The sequence below is a fragment of the Mauremys mutica genome, chromosome 10 (assembly GCF_020497125.1).
Source record: "Mauremys mutica isolate MM-2020 ecotype Southern chromosome 10, ASM2049712v1, whole genome shotgun sequence".
In the NCBI taxonomy this organism is placed as follows: domain Eukaryota; kingdom Metazoa; phylum Chordata; order Testudines; family Geoemydidae; genus Mauremys; species Mauremys mutica.
Genome location: NC_059081.1, coordinates 40019033 through 40041058, shown reverse-complemented (window position 1 = coordinate 40041058; position 22026 = coordinate 40019033). Strand labels below are relative to the sequence as shown.

General features: G+C 39.4%; 1 protein-coding gene across 2 annotated transcripts in view; it reads right to left on the bottom strand.

Moving 5' to 3' along the window:
• The window catches only part of MAP3K20 (mitogen-activated protein kinase kinase kinase 20), a 132497-nt gene that overhangs the window by 26729 nt on the left and 83742 nt on the right, over window positions 1–22026 (bottom strand). The window contains exons 11-14 of one of the 2 annotated variants that reach the window (XM_045032446.1): window positions 16532–16667; window positions 2491–2535; window positions 1443–1473; window positions 1215–1354 (exon numbers count right to left, since the gene is read on the bottom strand). In XM_045032446.1, the coding sequence (XP_044888381.1) occupies window positions 1215–1354; window positions 1443–1473; window positions 2491–2535; window positions 16532–16667 (352 nt within the window). Of the gene's footprint in view, window positions 1–1214; window positions 1355–1442; window positions 1474–2490; window positions 2536–4738; window positions 9680–16531; window positions 16668–22026 lie in introns of those variants that run through there. The other variant, XM_045032447.1, reaches the window with a different exon arrangement.

The window sequence follows — 22026 nt, the reverse complement described above, 5'->3', positions numbered from 1 at the left end:
GACTTTAGCCCCATGGGGCTGGGGGCTCAGGGCTTCAGCCTCACGGGGCAGCTTCTCCAGGGGCTCCAGGCACTGGGGCTCTGGGCTTCAGCCCCATGGTACCTGGGCTTGGGGCTCCGAGCACCCATGCTTGGCAGACCCCCAGTTGGGAACCGCTGCTCTATTCCGTGTTCTGTGTTTATTTATTTACCAAGTTTTAATAAGTTTCACCTGAACAACCCCTGCGGCGGGCAATCACACATGTCACTAATGGAACTACTTGGAAACAATGGCGTACAACCCATAGAAATACAATATTAATTTGGACTGTAATGCCTTTATTGTGCTGATGCAAAAAAATAGATATAACCTAGTGTGACTCTCAGGGCTGACAATCAGACAAAAAGCGTCCTTTTACTAGTAAATGGAGCACATTGTATACAGAATCACTCAGACATAATGGAAGCCCACAATGCCATTTTCAAGACATTTTTCAGAGCAGAACCATGGGTATGTAAGCCATGTTCTGTGACAGTAAGTAAATATTATTACTACTACGTCTGTTACTAGTTTCTGGCCAAGGATTTTGCTGGATTCAGTGTAACTATTAAATAATTAGAGCGATATAACCGCTTGTGGATGAAATAAAGCTCAGACAGCAAAGGAGCCATATCCACTAGCACTCAACTAGCTTTACAATTGTTCAAGAATAGAGTGTTTGGTACACAAAGCAGTTTTAAATTAGAGATGATTGGTGAAACTCAAGATGTTCAGAGATTTCAGTCCAAATAAATTTTTGGTGTTTATCCAAACCTCTCTGATTAGGCTGGAAGTCTTGCGAGAACAGGTTCTATCCTAAGATTTCCAAAGGTTTCACTTAGGTGGGAAATACTATTAGAAGAGTCTTTTGCAATATTTCCTATTCCTGTCCCAGCCAAAACCCAAAAATGCAGAGTAGCATGGGTATTTTTAAGAGAGGAAAAAAACCAACAAAGCATCAAAATCTCAAGGTTACCAATCTTTTTGGCATCTCAGAAAGTGTTTAGGTTTGCTTTGGTGCCTATTGCAAGCAAGTTCTGGGTATGACTTTTTCTCAGAAAGGTTTTTCTAGCCTTAGCTTTAGATCTTCTCTTATGCTGGATAAAACTGATGATTTTTGTCAACATTTACACTGTCATTTACATTACACTGCCAACATTTACTATTGTGATTATCAAGACGTGTTGTTAAGATACCTTTAAATGAATGATATGTCCTTTGGAAAGAATTCCCATATCCTTTAAATCTTCTTCTTCTATAAGAAGCAACCGTTTCCCAGTGATATGATTTTCCTTAAACAAGTTGGCATAAACATTCATCTCACCAGAAGCATCACCTTAAGATATGAAAGGTTATACAGAAATCCATAGTGCTCTTCACTGGAAAAAAAAAGTTGAATCTGTGAGCTATAATGTATAGTTTACCTTTTCCAACAAGCTGGTGCAGCCAAAAGTACTGTAAAAAAAAAAAAAGAACACAGTTTTGAAGGTCACACAATTAAACTGTATAGGTTACAGAACCTCAAAACACAAAAAAAGTAATGCTCATAATTCAATTTTAAAACAAAAATTAAAAGTCTTTTTAGTGGTGGGACAAGGGAATCAAACTTCTCCATTATATTTACTTTTCAGGGCTATCTTGCAAGTTTGTTATTTAATATAAATTTCCTTCTGCTTTGCAGCCATTTTCTCAGTTTATTATTGCTTTTTAATTGCTACTGCTCCTAATGTAGATTTAGCAATTTGTTGTGTTATAAATGGGACGAGTTCAGCAGCTCGGACCGTTACTACTTTGCATTGGCTTTTCAGTTAGTCCTTCAGTAACCTTCAGTTAAATGACCACGTTATACATGATGTATCAGAAGGCTGCTAAGAGGGATATTAAAACCGCTATGATACACTAACGTGTTCGAGATAAACATCTAAAATTTCTTGCTTACCAATTAACTTGAACGAATGTTCAAAATATGATCTAAAGTTAGTATCGTAGCTAGTCCCCTAAAAGCAATTACATTTTGTATTTTATATGAAAGTGGTTTCCCATCCCCCTTTTTAGAATCTTAACTTAAAATGAATCCCAGTCCTGTTGGATTGCGCAAAGAGACTATGATGTTTGCTGTCCTCTTTTTCTCCTGACACTGGTGAGGTATGCATTCTTACAGCACTTCAGTGTTGCTTGGTTCATGCCTATGACAATTCAGCAGCATATACTGATAACCTGCCAAGCCAAATGCTTTAACAGGCCTCTGAGCATGTGACCATTTCACCAAGGCAATAAAGTCCTTCCTCTGTCAGGATAGGGTCATTTTAAAATCTTTTTTGGAACAGGAATTTTAAAAATATACAGTCTTAGAATCTTGTCTAGAGATTTCTCAAATTACTACAATGTAGATTTCATTTACTATGTTGTGCATCAGTTTTCTTTTATAGCTACATCAAAACAATGCCGACTGAATTAGTACAAAATGCTTACCACATCTTCTTCGGTCCACGCGCAAATATCAAAGGAAGGCAGCAACTGTGTGAGAAATATGAATTGAAAAGAGTAATATTGCTCTTCTTGTCCGATCAGGTCTCCCCCCAATTTTACTTCAGTGGCTGATTTTATTTGGCACCTCCTCTCCAGCTAAGGCCATAAGCCTCCTGGTTGTGATGAGGACTTTCCTCATTATTCCATGGATTACTGCACAAAGTGCCATCAAAGTAGCATTCCTCATGTTCACATATTAGTCAAAATGATCACAGGCAGGCTTCAGTGATATTACAGCAGTGATGGAATAGTCCCAACACCTCCAGGGGGCAAAACTACTCAGGAGATCACTAAGTAACAAAAGCAGTCTTGGAATTTTGTCACCAGCCGCATCCCCACAAGTGGGACTCACTAGCCACCACTTTCTCCTTGTGTTTCACCATCACTTTTACTATTGCTTGACTCCAGTAGTGAAAGGTGTGTCTTGGTTTTTCCCAATATCAGCTGGGAGGGAGATATTCTGTAGAGTGAATGAAGCAGCCACTGCATGAAAAGCAGAGCACGGCTGACTTGGGACTGGGCCACTGCAGCTAGTCTTCCTTACTGATTAAGGTACAAGGTTGTCTGTCCCCTTTTACCCTTCGGTTACCGCCTACACCTGCATGATCATTCCTTTTAGGAGCTGTGGAACAAAACCTGAAGGGGACACTTCACAGACAGCTGAATGCCACAGCCCCATGTATGGTACGCTTTGTTATATGGAGGATCAGGATTCCCCTCTTCAAGTGTGAGGGGATCAGACCAGGATCTACTTGATACATGAGGGGATGGCTGTGTCAGTGAAACCCAGGAATGGTTAGAAGATGACACAGTGAACGATCTCACTGAGATAGTAACGTCCATCTAACCAGCTAAAGAATGGGTTATTCTAAGCTATAGTCTCTTCTCATTGGTATCCTGCTAATTAGATGTATCTGAACTGACAGTACCACCCAAACTCTTGCCACCATACTCTGGATGAAAATTTATTGAATTACTTAGCTACCAAACTGTAATTCAGATTTTACTGGTCAACCCTCAGTCTTTGTGGTCTCCTTACATTGTGGGCTATGCAAGCCTACAAGCACCCTAGTGCCCAACCTCTTGGCAGTTGCTGTTCCTCCTCTCCAGAATTCCTCCCTCACACCTGAAAGACTTTGTGCCTATGCATGGCAGCCACCCCATCTGTTCAAATAGTTATCTATTAGTCTCCTCCTTTCCCTGACCCTGCAGACTGTGGGACAACAGGCCAAGGTGCCTCCCACAATGACTTCCACCCAAGTGACAAGTCTTTCTGCTCTTCCCATATGGACTCCCACTGATGGATTCATGACTGTCCTACACTTGTTTCCTGTGTCCTGAACTACAGCCTCTGCTGAACACTGCAAGATGCACAGAGGAAAGCAAACCTCCCCCACCCCAGTGCATTGGCCAATCTGCTTCCAGGGAAAATTCCTTCTTCACCACAAACCATTTTATCAAACCACCCCTGTGACGATCACTTGACCCTCCCCCACACCTGCCCCGCTGCCCACCTCTTCCTGCCATAACTCTTCCAGGACAGAAATGGCCACCTCAGATGGACAAAGCCAACAATGCCTGAGCTAAGTGGTCACTGGGATGAGAAGCTGGCTTTGACTGCCACACGGAAAGGTAAGTTTCCCTCGTCCCCTAACTTCTCCACGTGTGGGCCAAGCTTCATAAGTAAGGAAAATCCAGAAAAGAAGTGACAGTTGAATTGGGTCGGAGAGAGTTGTAGGGTGGAAGGGGTCCATCTGTTGCTGGCAACTAGGTGGGGCAGGATCTGGCAAACCATGATGACCCTTGTGAAGGCAGAGACCCACAATGTTTGCAATAAATAATTAACAACATAACTGCCCTTAAATTCCAAATGGGCTGGTGTTTTCCTTTCCATTGGGAACCGTGGGTACAACAGTTTGCTGTATTTCATTGTGTATTCTACCATTGCACAAGGTCAATATTCCATTCCTGCTTACACACAGTGACTGTCCAGATGATTAACATTTCACATCACTAATTTTCCTCTCCTAAAAATGGGAAATATATTTACAAACAAATAAATAAAGAGAAAAAAGGGGAAAATGCCACACCCTGCATAATATGAAAAAGATCAAAGCAGAAGGCAATGAGGAATCCCTTTAACAGCAGCAGTTTACACAAGAACACAGAAGCATAAAAATTTACTGTCAAAATGTTTATTGCAAAATAGAAGTTTGGAACAAAGAGAAGCAAAGGAAAAAACTTCACATCAAAATCAAGTTCATGACACCAACTAAGAAAATTGAATACATTACATTTTTTTTTAAACTGGAAAACCAAATCCATACTGTGAACAAAGCAAGACATCACATGTTAAGTGGGGTGAAGAAAACGACTACTGAAAGTCTTACCACAAGAAGGTGTAACATTGCATGTTCCATACAAATTAGCTAGTCAGTTTACACCACAATAGTTTTGGCACAGGTTTTTCTCAGCATAGTATTTCAGTAGGAAGGGATGAAGCTTTCTAACGCTGTGAAAATATTTTCTATTCAAATTTCATTTGCTCACACTTGGAGTATAAATAGAATAATTTCCTAGTATTCAGTACAAAAACTTTTTAAAGAGTGCAAAAGCAAGAAAATGCAGTGGACTATATCTGACTTTAAAAGTCAGCAGAATATTTTGCACACAACGTAAAATGTTTAATGTAGGTTGTTGATGCTACAGTCCTGAAACTAAATCTTCACACACCAGAAACCTCTATACAGACTTCATAGTGTGCACTACGTTGAAGTCAGGGGAAAAATGCATTCCTCTCCAGATTTCTATTGGTACATTTTAAGGACTGTAAAAATTACTGCATGTCCTGTGAGCCTATTTTGCTACATGAAAGTTGGAAGAACAGAATGGATTCTCTATTGGCCTGTAATTAAACCTCTGTCAAGTTGGAGGTCTTATTAAAAACCTGTAAAAGCTGCCTTATTGCAAAAACAGGAAATAGCTTACTAAAGATGTACAGTAACTTTGTTAGTTACTTATTAGCTTTATTATGTGTGCTGTGGATTTACTGCTGCTGATAGCAATATAAATCATTAATGTATCAATATTTAATTAGAATAACTGCTTTAAGATCTATAATGAAATGAAATCAAAATCTAACAAAATACTGCAAATGATAAATGAACAAGTCAAGAACATGACCATGTGCCGAAGAGCTACTTCAGATCTCATATCTCAAAAATCCCCAGCATCTAGAGGAGACTAAGTCCAAGTATTACAATTAACAAATACAGCCAGCTGATCAAGCATATCCCAAACACTCCACAAACGATATAAGCCCTGAAACTAAGTCCTCAGATCTAAGCACTGGATCTCAAAGCAATTGCTATTCTAAAGCATTAGTATTATTACAGTTAGAAAAGTGACTACATTAAAATAGTCTTACTCAGCATATCTATTCCCTGCAACTTTTCCAAGTCTGAAAGAATGAGAACTGGGCTAGGAGTCAGGAAATCCTGAGTTTGAATCCCAGCTCACTATGTGGCTTTGGGTAAGTAAAAGGGCTAAACTCTGAGTTCCTCAGGTCAGGAAATATTCCCCTCTAAAGCCAGTGTTAGTTTAAGTATAATGACTGAGTAAAAACTAGAGGTTCAGATTTGGCCTTTAACTTCTCTATATCAGCTTCCCCAGTTGTGAAATAGAATAACAACACTTTACCTTATCTGCCTCATAGGGCCCTGGGAGGATTCATTAGTTAACTTTTGGTTAATATTTTGATCATGTGACATGCTATGTTAACTGTTAACTATTATTAGCAACTGTTGTAGACACTTTGGTGTTTGGACATCTAGATAGATTAAAAAACCAAGTTTAATCCTACTAGCACTGCAGAGTAAAATCCAGGGTGAAAAATCAAAATGGTTTTGTTCTGCCTCCATAACTGTCAACCAAAATCTTTCAAAATTAAAATACAGTGAGGACATTTGAGGCAAAAACAACATAGCTGGACAGTCAAGCACAATTTATTTGTGACTTGTAAACTGAACACGTTTGGCACGACAGTCATTATAGGAAAATAAAAAAAAATGTCATTTTTTAAGCCAAGCTACTATTTTGAATATAACCATACTTTAAAGGAATCACAAAAGGAAAGTTTGGGAAAAGCCTTGAGCTTAGTAGATCTTTCTTTTACAACAATTCCAGGACCTTTCTACTTTTTCTTTATTTCTCAATAGATCTTTATTAGAGTTGGCTAAAAAATAGAGACAATTCATGAAAATGTTTTCCTTCTTTTACATTGAAAAATTAAATTTAAATTCTTTTTACCAGCTCAGCTCTCTATGTACAAAATGCCAAATTATTCCATTTATTATGCTCAAATAACTTCTATTCACTTTAATGAGAGATGCAGGAGAATATCTGTCCTCAACAAAAAAGTGATGTGATATAGTAGTGTTGGAATATTTTATTAGGTGAAGATTTAAATCAAGAAGTGGATTTGCACATCTAATTAAATCAACACGTATGTGTATAAAGTGCATTGAGATTATTAGGTGATTTAAAAGTGCAAAGTACCAGTATCAGTGCTAAGAAGAGATAGTTTTATTTTTGCATTTTTGAACATACTGGGTTCAGTTTTGACTTCAGTTACAGCTGTGCAACTCTACACTAGAAATATGGTACAGTAGTTTAACATAGACACATATTAGATTATACAAATCCTTCAATTTTTCCTGCCTGTAGTATAGTGGTTATAAAAATAATGTTGCTGCGGTAGCTGTTAGCAGGTGCAGACTTAAAAAACAATACAAATCTGCATTTGGAAGTAGCTTGTTTGCTGCCATTACCATTTTTGTTGCCCCTTTTCTATTCTCTGTCCCTCTCCCCACCCTCAGTCACTTTGTTTAGTGCTCCTAAAATGCTATTACCACTGATATTGTAGGAGCAAATTTCACTTAGACTAGATACAGCAAATTATCCCAATAAGAACGTATTGCATTGTTCAGTGTTGAAATTAACACAAAGACAATGGACTTGAACCTGCTAGCAAGGAGGTGGAACCTGGCTCAAATTCTATACATTTCATACAGTTAAGGGCCCAATCTTGTGAGGTGCTGAGCATCTTTAGCTCCAGTTGAACTCAAGCATAGTTGAAAGCACTGAGTGAGGAATGAGGAAGCTAGCTACCTTTCGCATCTCAAAGATTGCACTTGTCACCCTAGAAAAGCTAATTTTAAAACTTCTCAAGAACTTTTTCTCTTATTTATAAATAGTAGAATATAATGTTCCAAACTCTTGGAGATCCAACTTCAGACCTGCTATCATGTAATGATTCTACTTTCTAAGGTATTTAAATAGCACTAATCGCCATTTTTCAAGAGAGAAACAACATCAACACATGGCACTTAGGAGTTTAATTATCCCCTCAAATCCAACTGAACATGAACGTAACCCTTTTCTTTAAAATTTTTTGCCCTTCTTTATTTGACAAATGTTTTACAATGGGCCTTTCCTCTGCACCTGTAGGTGTGAATGTATCTGTTTCCTTCTCTCTTTCTGTGCCACCACCAAAGAGTTCATCAGGAAAATACATTCACTGTTCCGGGTAGAGTGTTTGTGGGGTAATTACTGCAGCAGATACTTATAGACTCAATTTTAGGATGAATCATAACAACAGTGGCAATATTTTTTAAATGATTTCACAGCAGAAAAATGGATATTTAAACTTTAGAGAATATTCTTCACGTCATCACTGAGAATTTAGCTTAAGCCACAGTAGGAGGGCTCAAACACTTTTAAAATGTCTCTCTCTCCCCTATTCTGGGAAGGACAGTGATAAATGGTTTAATAATTACAGCAAAATAAAAAATTGCTGTATATAACCTAAGACCAATTTTGCTCTCAGCTAAATCGGAATAAATCCAGAGTAAATCCATCAAAGTTAATGAGATTTCCAGGATTTACACCAATGTAACAGAAAACCAGTGAGCTTGTAGACTACCACGATGCAATTAGGTGGTGAGGTTTTATTGTAAGTGACTGTACTAAAGACTGAATTTCAGAAACTAAAGAGAAAGAGAGAAAAGAACATTTATACAAACTATTTATTACCAGTGATTGTCTGTATTCAGCTGCTGTTTCTTAAACTGTGTGTTTGAAATGGCTTTATTTTTCTCAACCCTGCTTGGTCTTCTTAGTAATTTATTTATATCATCACAGGATATTGCCTTGAAAATGATTCAGAAATCACAAATTTAACAAAACAACTTCACTGTAGCAGTCAGAAAGAATGGATTGTATAGGAAAAGCCCACATGGAAACACAAATATGTTCATATGATCAACAATAAAACAGGTAAAGAAAACTACAAAAACAAAAAGAAAAGTAATGGATGTATGTTTAAATAAAATAGGTGTTTAAATTCCTCCACTGTTGTCAGATCGTAAACATATTCAGCCACAGAAGTTTCTGTAATCGGACACCAAATATTACAGCACAAATGTGAGCTGCAGCTATATTTTGGGGGTTTTAAAAAACTCAATTTGTTTTGAAATTTTTGTTCCAAATTTCAGCAAAGCAAAAATAGGTCAACACAATCTAAAAACCAACAAGATATATTTTTAACATACAAATATGACTGGCCTAGAAAAATGTAGTGTTTTTGCTTTTGTTTCTTTTACAGGATTTAAAACAGACCAAAATGACAGGATGATTTTTCTGAAACTTTATTGCTTTTATTTGCTAGAAACCAATTTTAGACTTAATTAGTTTTCTAATTTCATTCACTAGAATCATTTGTATCATCAAAATCATCATCTTCATCATCATCATCATCTGACCAGTCAAATTCTCTGAAACCCACAGCCATGTTGATTTTCTTCCCCTTTCTCATAGAGGTGGTTTTAGAAGAATTCTTTTTGGCTTGCATGTTTATCTGCATTCCAGAATGCAGGACAGATCCTGCTTGGTTCATAGAGAAGATACCCCCAAAGCCCTTCATCATCAAGGCCTGCAGACTTTGGTTCATGCCAGCTACCTCCCCGTTACTTGTTGCTGTGATCTGACATGACATCTCTGCACTGTTTGATTCCTCTGTTTTAGTTTCAAAGTAAGACTCCTGAGACATTCTTGCACCAATAGGTAAGAAAGGCTATTTAAAGGAGGAAAGGACAGAGTAAAAAGGAAAGTTAGAACCAATTCAATTCAAGGCAAAAAAGACACTACCAGATTAGTTAGCAATAAACAGAAAGCAAAATGATTAGTGAATCAAAACATAGAGCTCAAGTAAGAATTCATTAAAACAGACTTGGCTTAATTTTTTTTAAATGAAAGAGCAAAACCACCACCAAACAGTGTGCAAAGGACCACAGGTAGCCCACCTTTCATGTTGAAAGAAAGTTCCAACTTTTGAATCTCTCATTTTGTACCATACAACATGGTTTACAACATGTCTCTAACTCATGTGGACTTTACCACAGGAATCTAGGTACAAGCAGAGCCATGTCTCGATTGAGTTGCTTAATTTTAGTATTCAGAATTGAACAATAAATCAACTTAGGGTTAAAGAACCCAGATAAGCCCCTGGTGCAGAGTGAAATGTTTTTATCCAGAGGTGAAAAGATACCACAGCAGTAATGTGTATGTAGATCTAGATAGATTGAATTACCTTTTTGTTCACCATTTTTGAGGCCACAATCAAAAGGAGGGTTATAGACCAATCCTACCACCGTTAAAGTCAGAGACAAAATTTTTACCAACTTCAATGGAAGTAAGAGCAGTTCTCTAGTTCTGGACTATTAACAAATTGCTTCTGTAAACCTACATTTGGTGAGTTTCTGTATACTCTTCAATACAAGGCATTGCGGATTTAATCTCCACCTACACATCAGGGCATTATCCTGACCTAGTTTGTTACTACCATTTTTTTCCAACAGAATGAAAAATGTCCTCTGGAGCTAAATCACGATTAATGCCTCTTCAAGGAGGCCAAGCTAGTAACCTCTGTGACATAACTGCTCTCCACAGTGAGCAAGAGCTCTGGTGTTGGATTCAAAATTAACAGCATGTTATGTTATTTCTGTACTGCTGAAATGGCTTTTATTTCCACAGCTGTTTTCCAAACTAAGTTTGTATTGCTTTCCAGACATCTTGCTTAACCTAATCACAACTGCTCAGTCTGTTTTCTGCTCACAATTTGTTACTGGGAAAATTATTACAATGGGGCGTAACACATGCGGAACCATTAAATCATTCTCCTTAAATCACAGAGCTCTAGCTATGAATGATATGATGCCTCCTACTTAAGATTTAATTTTATAAGCTGCAAGCTGTATCGGAAAAAAAAATCACATCACCTTCTACCATAAAATCTTACTCAGTACAAAAAAAGCAAGGCTCCCATTTTTGGGGGTTTGGGGAGTAGTACTTAGAAATCTTGAGTATAGTTTCAGGGTGCCCAGTTTATACTACTCCGATGGCAGAGAGCGATTTCAGGCCCTATATGGGGATTTTAGGCATATCAGAATCCTCCTTATGCATGGGAGGAGTCCCCCATAAAAATCTACAAAGCTACTACATTGTCCTCCTTCAAGTGTTTCTCTAAATCTCACCTCCGTCATGATGGCTACACAACATTTGACAATGGCTAGGCAGTTGATGTGCTGTGACTACTACTCATTATGCTAACATAATCACCTCACTGTTCCTTGTGTTCCCCCATGTATTTGTTGTACCCGCCTGTTGCTTCTTGTCATATACAAAGACTAAAGCCCAGATTTTTAAAGGTGTTTGGGTGTTGCTGAAATCAGCATTGCAACACCAAACTGATGTAAAATCTGAAGTCTCACTTTCACAAAGGATTTGGGCACTTGGGATTTTAAGGCCCACTGGGGTATGTCTACACTGCAATTAAAAACCTGTGGCTGGCCCGTGACAGCTGACTCGGGCTGCGGGGCTGTTTATCTGCAGTGTAGACTTCCGGGCTTGGACTGGAGCCCAGGCTCTAAGACCCTTTGAGGTGGGAGAGTCCCTTAGTTCAGGCAGCAGCCTGAGCCCAGAAATCTACACTGCAATTAAACAGCCCCTTAGCCCAGGCCCCATAAGCCCAAGTCAGCTGGCACAGGCCAGCTGTGGGTTTTTAATTGCGGTGTAAACATACCCATTGTTTGGGATGGGATTTAGGCTCCTAAGTGCCTAAATCCCTTTTGAAATGAGACAGGCGTTGCAATATTTAGTGCAGAAATGCCTAGAGACCTTTCAAAATCTGTGTCTAAGAGCTCACTGGGGGAGTGTGACAGAGTGCAGGGAGTGAACTCTGATCATCCCAGAGGAAGCTGATTGAGGTAATTATCTAATCAGGCTGGTGGAATGGGTGGAATAAAGATTCAATTAGCCCATCAGCCCACGACTGATAAAGATGGAGGGGAAGAAAGAGCTGGGGACAGGAGAAGAGGGCTAGCTGAGCCCAGTCACATGGAGTCCTCAGGGAAGGGAGACCTCAGTTCCCCTCAGGTCTGGGGGAGAGGGTCAAAGAACCATAGATATTGCACAGGGACTGTTGTGCTAATGGCACAGGAACTTAAAATAAAAGGACACTGTGAATGCACAGCCACTGGAGTCCATGCAATGTCTGTGGGGAACGGAAGGATGCCCTGTTACAGGGAGGGACTGTCTTTATGTTATGAGTGTGCGGTGCCTAGCACAAAAGAGCCCTGCTGCATCGCTGGGTTTCCAGTTGCAACCACAACAGAAATCCATAATTTTTTTTTAAAATGGCCACACCTAAGCACATTGCCATCCAAGTTAATTCTGAATTTGGTGCACACCTTCACCCGGGGCGGCTCTATGTTTTTTGCTGCCCCAAGCACAGCAGTCACACGCTTGCTGCGCTGGTGCCTGGAGCCGCCCCTGCCTTCACCAATCCCTCCCAGTTTCCTTCCTCTAGCACACCCAGCTCAGGGGAACCTACCCATTCCCCTCTCTGTGGCCTTTCCTCTTTCCGAGGGTGTCCTGTTGTGGAACCAGTGTGTGCAGCGGGTTATGTTTTATTCTCCAAATTAGCCCCAAATTCCTTTGTGCAGCAGTGCTTTACAAGAGACGCTGTGGCCACAGACTATCAGACTCAAAAAGTGCCAGAGCAGAGACCAGGTTCATGCAGGTGTGGGGAGAAACTCTGAAGTTAAAAGAAGAGCTGCTCAGGACTGGCCCCTTAAATGTGGCAACCATCTATTCAGACTATGCCTAACACAGCTCGATTCCCAGAACAGTTTCCCTGTGCTTGTTCCTGTGCATTAAAACCTGCTTCCCATTAACTTCAAACACATCTACTTGCTTCACCTACAGTAGATTTCTCTTCAAGCAAACTCCATGTAGCAGGTGGGCTTTATTTCAAAAAAATCTTTTGGGTGCTACCACACTAAAAGACTGAGGAATAGAGAGACTTGTGGCTTTCTGGATGGATCACACCCTTCAAAACCCATGGAGCCCAGGGATCTTTGAGGAAAGAATCTCCAACCATTGCAGATCCTCAGGCTTCTGTGCTGCCCCGCTAGCAGCACAGTTCCCTCGTGCTTTCCAGGTGACCCCTACGTTTTTGCATCCAAGGGGAGCAAACTGCATGGACTGTCAGTAAAGTTGCTCATGAGTAAGGCTACAATTTAGTCATGGGTATTTTTAGTAAAAGTCATGGTCAGGTCACTGGCAATAAACAAAAGTTCACAGCCCATGACCCATCCATGACTTTTACTAAAAATACCCATTACTAAATCTCTTCTCCTGGGCCCCGCTGCTCTGGAGGGCCTCTGCTCCAGCAGTGGGGACTGACTCCCCCAGTGGTCCACTGCTCCAAGGCCCCCGGGGACCACTCTCCCGATGGCCTCCAGGGCCACCGCCCTGAGCTGCTGCTCTGGCCATCCCCAGGACCACTGCTGCTTAGGTTGTCCCTGGGGCTGTCTTGGGGTGCTCCCTGGGACGGCTGCTGCTCCGGCAGCTCCCGGGGCCAGCCGCACCGGCCACTGCTGAGGATCTCCCAGGCTGTAGGCATCAGTTGAGCACTGACAGATTCATAGCTGGAAACCAGACCTGCTCACCTCTAAGTTAATATTGTTTAAGATAGTTAATAAACTTGTAAAGATGTGTTTAGACTCTATAAAATGCTCGTAAGTTTCTGCGTGCATTAATCTTACTTGTAATGTATGTATACCATGCTGTAAGGTAATATGAAAGTTTTGCTTTATAATTGTAAAAATGCCTGCTCTGAATTTGTGAATCTGGGCAAGAAGGGAGTGGTTTCCCTGCCCACCAAGAAGGACTGTCAAGACTAAATGGGGCACTGTAGGATAAAAACTTTGTTGATTGCCCCATCCACCCATGAAGAAGTTACATGCAGGAGCCCTCATCCCATCGATTCTAACTCTGAGGCAAGGTCATATAAAGATCCTCACAAGAAGAAACATTTCCCTCTCTGCAGTTTGGCCTCTCACAAGAGCTGGAGCTAAGAAACAAAAGCAGCAATCTCCTGGGTCAACCTCGATTAGCCCTAAAAGACATTCAGCCCTGACAGCTTACTTCATCTCTGTCACCTTTTGGAACCATAGACTGTAACTCATTTATGCTTATATGTTGTCTGCTTTAACCTGCAAATAACACTCTCATTTCTTTTTCCTAGTTAATAAGTATTTAGCTACCAGCATTGTCTTTGGTGTGAGATCTAAGGTATACATTGATCTGAGATAAGTCTGGTCTCTTGGGACTGGGAACTTGTGATTTTTGGTGCAAGTGACCATTTATCACTAAGTCCAGCAAGCCTGAGTAGCAAGATAGACTAGAGTGCCCAAAAGGGCCTGTCTGTGACTCTGTGGTAAGACTAGGACAGTGATCCAAGAGTTCACATTTGTTACTTTGTTGGTGAAATCTAATCACAGAACATCCCACCAGATTGAGGTGTCTGCCCTGCTTTTTGACAGTTTGCCCTGAAGTTGGCACTCACAGTTGTGAACCACTCCAGACAGTGTGCCATGCTGCTCTTCTCTGGCAGTTCCACCTGTTCTTAATACTGAAGAGAGAAGGCAGCTACTCTGACTCTGTCCCTTCCTTCCACCCACAGGCATGGAGTCTCGACCACACCATGATGCAGCTCCCATGAGCGCCGAGAAGTGTGGGACCATGTTGCATAGATCTAGCTACCCCCATGCTTTACATAATTCTAGTTTTATTTGCCCTCCTCCATGCGTCACAGCTGAGGAGAGCACAAAGGCGCTTGTCTGCAAGGATCACCACTTACAAAGAGAACACCCAGCAGTGCTGTTTTTCATATGGCTAGGAATAAAAGATTTCTTTTTATTTGTAAATTAGCACTGAATAGAAGCTACTTTGCTATGAAGAAAGCAACTCTGATAGAACAGGGCAAGTTTTTGTCTCTACACAAAAATTTGAAAATGGCAATCTTCAGCAATACAGTAGTTCATTAAAGGTCTCAGAAAAATAAACCTCTGTATTTCACACTGTTCTCAATCATTTAAATGCAGTAAGAGAGGTGGGTTAATGTTATGCAGAACAAAAGTCCATGTTAAGCACAACAGGCCTTAGCACAATGAATTCTTCCTTCAGCAATGCCAGCTACAAGTGAAAAGTGGACGTGATAAGCAAGTACAGCATAAAACAGCCCTAAGGCCTTGCTCGCAAAAAGATTGGCTCATTAAGGCTGTGTCTCATGCTGTGCACTTTATAGGAGATGGCCCACAGCTCAGTTACTGGAAGTTTGCTGGTGCTAAAGCACACAGATACCGACTTAGAACATACATATAGGAAAACATTCATTCTTTATCATTACACTACTACATGTTCACAGCTGGAACACGTGCACAACTTCATTCATATAAATGCCAGTACACTGTGCTTCAAAACTAAGTTGCAAGTAAACTGGATTGGCTAGAATCAATATTACTATGTAAGCGGGACTTAACGGTGTATTAGAATGCTGAACCTACGGAATCATAACTGATTGCATAAGGGAACGGCAAACTACTGCAAACTCAAGTTGGCATTTATTTTGGCAAATACTGAAAATAGAAGCAGAAATAGTGTTGTAATTCTATTAAGCAAGTGTCACAATTATGATGCTAAATTAACTCCGTTCCAATACAAACACTCAGGGCACGACCATGCACTCCACTTTCTGGCAAAATTTCCACTGAAGTCAATGGGAGTTAAACCTCAGCAAGGAGCTCAGGCTAATACAGAAAATATTATTTATTTTAACGTATTCATGGAAATGGGCACATTTCTTTCAGTTAATAAAATAATGTGCATTTGCTAATACTAAGATGTTGATCAGTCCTACACATTAATTACCGAAGGCTCAAATCCCCACTCAAGATTTGTGGCCTTCTATAAAATGTAAAGACATCAATTTTGGCTGTGCTCCTCGCAGAGCGAGTTATCAAACACTCAGATACGTTTCTGAAGCCTTTTTCTGCAGAGACTATAAGTTACTACTTTTAGGGCCCCATCCTGTTTCCATTAAAGACAACAGAAAAGTTCTTGTGGTCTAATGAGAGCAGGATTGTGCTTTTATTAAATACACAGGTTTAACATATAAAACAAACATTTTATAAAGTATCACAATAATAAATATGAAATACATTCCCCTTTTTTGTTGTTGTATCACACGGTTGTCAAGATTAACACCAATATGGACATATAAAGAGTGTGCTGCTCTCTCATTTAAGACCATCAATTTTTAAGCTTAGAAATGCAATTAAATCAACAGGAAACTGTTTATTTACTGATGGCGCAATATGCCCCATAGTTAGTATCTTATGTGTAATGCACTGAGTGAATTTTAAAGAGTATTATTTGTACTGGTTAATAAAACAGGCCATAATAGCCCCACAGGACCAAATGGAGACGATAGACATCTTTCATTGGAATTTCCCTAGATTTGCTCAGACAATGATCCAAATGCTTTTTGCAGTCAGAGGAAAGATTGAATTATTTTACTTACAGGAGTATTGGACTGTTCTGTTAACTTCTGCTCCCATACTTTCAAACGTCTCTCCCGTTCCTTTAGCTCCTGCTCTTTAAAGCTCAGATCACGCTCCAGTTTCTTCAGCCTCTCTAAGGTTGCTTCAATTTCACATCTGCAGAGAGACAATTTGTTAAGTCTTGTCTTTTTCTGACAGATATAAATTGTTCATAATTCCCAAACGAACATTAATTAAATGTGAAAAGCTGAAAAGTACAACACTAACTCAAGCAGTACATTTAATTACCACCAAACACAAAGCCGCCTTTCAGAGCATTAAAAACAACTGGTAATGTTTATACTAGAGGATAAACCAGAATGCCTTACTGTTTAAAAAAAAAAAGGAAAATTCCATCTTTTCTTTTAATATAATGAAATAGGTGATATCAGGGAAGGAAAGTCTGTTCAGAAGTGATAATAGGGCAATCACTAGCATTGCTATACGTGTAGGCTAACAGCCCCTTTTGCTTGGAGTTTATAACTTTGCCATAAATATTATTTGGGCTGAAGCTTGTTATACACTCTCTCAGTAGAGGACTTTCCCCACCCCAGTTTCTCCAGGTTAAAACATAACAGAAATGTAACCCCACACCAACGCTTTTTGGTCACACTACTTAAAATAATAAAAAGTTATGGGTCACATAGTTTGGATTCACAAGGATTTGGTTTGGACCCCTCTACATCAGACTAGCTTTGATTTTAGAGGCCTGTTGGTTTTTTTGAGGCCCAAATCATAATATACCTGAACTCTGAAATTAAAAGGAAGGACTCATAAGGGTGTGAATGAGTATGAGAGATGGGAAGCTAAGGAGGAGTAGGAAAGGGGTTTTCAACACCATTCTTGTAAAGTTTTATCTGTGAGGGGTGAATTAGATGCAAGATTGTTCCCTTCAGCATATTTTCTAATGGCTTGTCCAATCTAGCGTCAAAATGTCTCTGGATGGAACATCCATCAGTCCTCTTGGAAGATCATTCAACAATCTCTCTTTTATAATATGTACACCTGGGTCGGCAACCTTTCAGAAGCGGTGTGCCGAGTCTTCATTTATTCACTCTAATTTAAGGTTTCTCGTGCCAGTAGTACATTTTAATGTTTTTAGAAGGTCTCTTTCTATAAGTCTATAATATATAACTAAACTATTGTTGTATGTAAAATAAATAAGGTTTTAAAAATGTTTAAGAAGTTTCATTTAAAATTAAATTAAAATGCAGAGCCCCCTGGACCAATGGCCAGGATCCGGGTAGTGCAAGTGCCACTGAAAATCAGCTTGTGTGCCGACTTTGGCACCCGTGCCACAGGTTGCCTACCCCTGATGTACACTAATCTGTATATAATAGAGATGGGCCAAACAAATAATTCATTGATGTTAGCACTGGTTTTTCCTTGTGAATGATCAAGAACAGACTTTGATTTGTACTTATTTACTCATTATTTGAAGTTATTTGACTAATGCCTTATCTGAATATAGTGTAACCTGTAGATTGCTGCAAATTGTGTACCCTGATTGCTGCCTCAAGTGTCCAACATTCATGCTGTCTGACTGGTTAGTCACATGGCATTGTTTCTGCTCTCTAAACTCCCACAGGGAGATTTCAAGATGGCCACATGAACACTTCAGTTGCAAACAGTCCTGAACAACTAGTCACAAGGTTTTTCCACCTCCACAAAACAATCGTGCAAACAACATTTTCTTTCACAGATGTTTTCAGAACGCAAATAAAAGGGGCTGCAAACACTGGAGCAAAGTGAATTGTGGGCTTATTTGAAAGAACGTAAATACTTTTTTTTTTTCTTTTTTTGCAGTGTTCCTCCAAATCTAGCATAGGGTGATTCAGCTGCAACACCCACATTAAGCAGCTCAGGCTGAAAGTTTGTGAAAGCTCATGTCCCATTCCAATTTTTTAAAAAATGATAACAAGTAACTTAAATACTCAAAATCAAATACTTCCCCTCTTCTTATAAGAAATCTGTGTCGGAATTTGATGCTCATGAAAATGAAGAACTTTCATCGCTTTGGCAAGCCTGCTAACAAAATAAACTCTGCCGCTACACCTAATTCTAGCATACAAATTACAGTCCTGCCAGGGGCACTTCTTGAAGTACAGACAGCCAATCATGCTGATTTTACAGTTAATTTAGTGGTCAGAAAAATGTCATCACATGTTAAAATAAAAGTGATACTTAGGCAAAATTTTATCTCAGGTATGTAAAGGGCAATGATATCCATTGTGATCACGTAAAGCCTGAGGTCATGGAACCTACAAACATAAAGGGCAACTCAAAGAAAAGAAAGAAAAAGAAAAGAAAAAAAAGTAGGCTTGAAAATATGAACTAATTCAAACAGATTACTAGTGTTGAAAGCTTGTCGTTAGTTTTTTCCTAAAGACCATAGGTGATTCACAATCCCTTCTCCCAAGGCTGGCATTTGAAGGTCCGGCAAACAACATAACCGTCAATTCCTTGATTTCCAGGAGGACCTCACATCTTGTAGGCCTTGCAAAAACTGCTACAGCCAGTTCGGCAGAGGAGAAAGGTTAATATATTTTTTGACTAAAACATCTAGCCTTTTTAAAGGACCAAGTCTAATAAGTATTGTGTAATTTAAAAGGCCTGAAAGTGACAAAAACAAGAAAACTGATGACGTTAATATTCTAACTTATGTTATGTACCATGTATCATATTATATCTATTGTGTGTACAATAGGAAAATTTGAGGACACTTGTTAGCATTGCTTTTGTTGGTTTGTGTCTCAACTTTATTGTTACTTATATGTAGTTTTATACATTTTAAAATATGTAAATTATAGTTTTCTCTTAAATAAAATTCTGCAACAGGAAAGTCCTGGTAACAATAGCTTTCCATATGTCAAAAGCATACTGTGTACTATAATTATCTCTCTTCATTAGACAGAAACGTCTCTTATAATAAAAGGTCAGCCTGCGAAAACAGCTGCATTCTGAAAAATAATTCCACTGTATATAATAAAACAGTGTAATTAAAGAGAAAGCTACCGTACATTGCCCAGTTAATGAGTCTGTTACTTCATAAATATAGCAGCTTGAAACATACATAAGACATGTGAATCTGTAGTTCTGCAGTTTGATCTTGCTTGCTTGATTTTGTTGAACCATTTCATCCTACAGTCTCAGAGAATGTGTCTTATTATAAATGATACAGACAAAAATCGTGACTGGTATGTGATTTTTTTTTTAGTTTTGCATTTGCATTGATAGATCAAAACAAGTATTAATATTATCACATTTAAATAGCCAGAATAGAGGCTCTCAAAAAAAGGAAAGAACATGGTTAGTATACATGAAAAAATGCATACTAAATACAACCTCTATTTAACAATGAACATTTACATTACTTTTCAACCCTAATAAGAGACCTGAAGAAAGCATTAAATATGCTCTTCAAGATAAGTTTTATGTTGCCAATCCTGAGACTGTTAGTCAGAAACAAGGACCTCCATTTGTAAAAATATCAGATATGGGGGAATAAGAAGATATGGATTATGTTTAGACAATGATAAAACAGATATATCAAATCAAATACTTTGGATTTTTACCAACAGACATCACAGGAAGCTTGCAATCAAAAACATATTAGAGATGGGACAAATTGTATTCTGCCTATCTTTACTCTGTCCTCTCTGTACAAAATCAATTCTCCAGTTCTCTGTTTCATGCCAGTCAGAGCTACAGTAAGTCCAAAAGACAAGTCTATGTACTCTGTGGCATCATATAGCCTCCGTTGGGGTGCAATTTACTGCTGAGCATCATACAAAACAAAAGAGTGCTCTGCACTTTTAAGGGTGAAACAAATGCAAACCGACTTTCCTCAGCAGTGACTGGCTTCAGCCAAATCCCAAATGTAAGTAACAGAGTGTGGCTCACCTCTCCCAGGGTTCTGCAAGGAGAGTGCCACATCCCCATTCTCAACCTCAGCTCCAATCTTCTCTCTGACTTCTGCAGCCAGTCATCATCCGAGCTAACTCTTGACAGCACTTCCTATTCTTACCTACAGCTGGCCCAACTTCCTACTGGCCAAATTCCTAGGGCATTTCTACACCGGGACACTCAGGAAAGTTAATTCACTATGTCAACGGGAGGGATTCTCCTGTCAACATATCTACCGCCTCTCGAGAAGGTGGGCTAACTATGTCAACAGGAGAAGCCCTCCATTGGCACAGGAAACATCTTCACTAAGTGCTACAGCGGCGCCAGTGCTGCAGCACTGTAATTGTAGACAAGCTTAGTTAAAGTGCCTTAAAGCCCCTTGTGGGCTTAAGTTTGCTTTAGCTTAATCCCCTTGGGCCACTTTACTTCTGAATAAGAGAGTCCACACAGGAATTTAATGCATTTTAACTAAGGCTCTTTAAATTTGCACCTTTAGTTAATTCTCATTATCTTCCCTGAGTGTCCCCATGAAAACATGCCCCTAGACTCAGGGCAAGCAACTGTGGCCCTTATTCTAAGCAGCAGTAGAGTAACGCTTTTCATCCCAACTGCTGGACGGAGTTTCCATACATCCCGCTATATATACCTCCATACACCCCAGTTTCTTTCTAACTGTTCCACATTTCTCAGACTACTTAACTTAAAATTGATCTTTGCTTCCAAGTGAATTGTTCTTGATCATGAATAAGTTTTTTTCCTCTCCTGTTTCCCTTGTCTATAAGTTTATCAACTCTTCTGAAAAATTCTAGAATTCATTTTTACCTTGACACTGTACCTTTGCTGAAATGCTTTTCCATGGCTAGAACAACACTTTTCACTTGCTGTGCTTTATATTTACCAAACATCAACCAGTATTCACAGTGCAACCGTTTCTGTGTCCCAGAATGGAACATTTCATAAAACAGGTAAGCCATCTGGAGAAGATTCCCGATAAAGGAATAAACTTACCAAAAGAATAAAAGTTTAATTTGACTGAATGTCAATTCAACAGGTATCTGCTTTGCTGAATGGACAAGATTTAAGGAATAGTTGTTTGGTTCCTTCAGGAATCTGAGTACTTGCCCATCTCTAATAGAACTACTCCTTACCAGATCCATTGGGTTAACCTCTTCTATGAAGTTTAACATTCAATAATAGCAAAAGGCAGCTATCCGGATTATAAAAAAAAGCAGCAATTACCATTATAGTAGCAGGACTGATCTCACCAAAGTTTAAAGGAATAGTGGCAGAAAATGTGGAGGCTGCTTGTGGTCATGTAATAAACCCCCATGATGAGACTTATTCTTCCAACATATTTTTCCTTCTGATTGCTACCAAAAATACAAACTAGATAAAATGCCAGCCCAGAAATCTGCAAGAATCATGGTGTCCAACAAACAATTCATATCCCAAAAAGAATCTGGTGGATCCCTATTTAAGAGACAATCATATCCAAAAGATATCCCAAGCCCAACTGGGGTGGGGGGCACGGGGCAAAGAAGATAGGGAAACAGATATACTGATTTCTTAT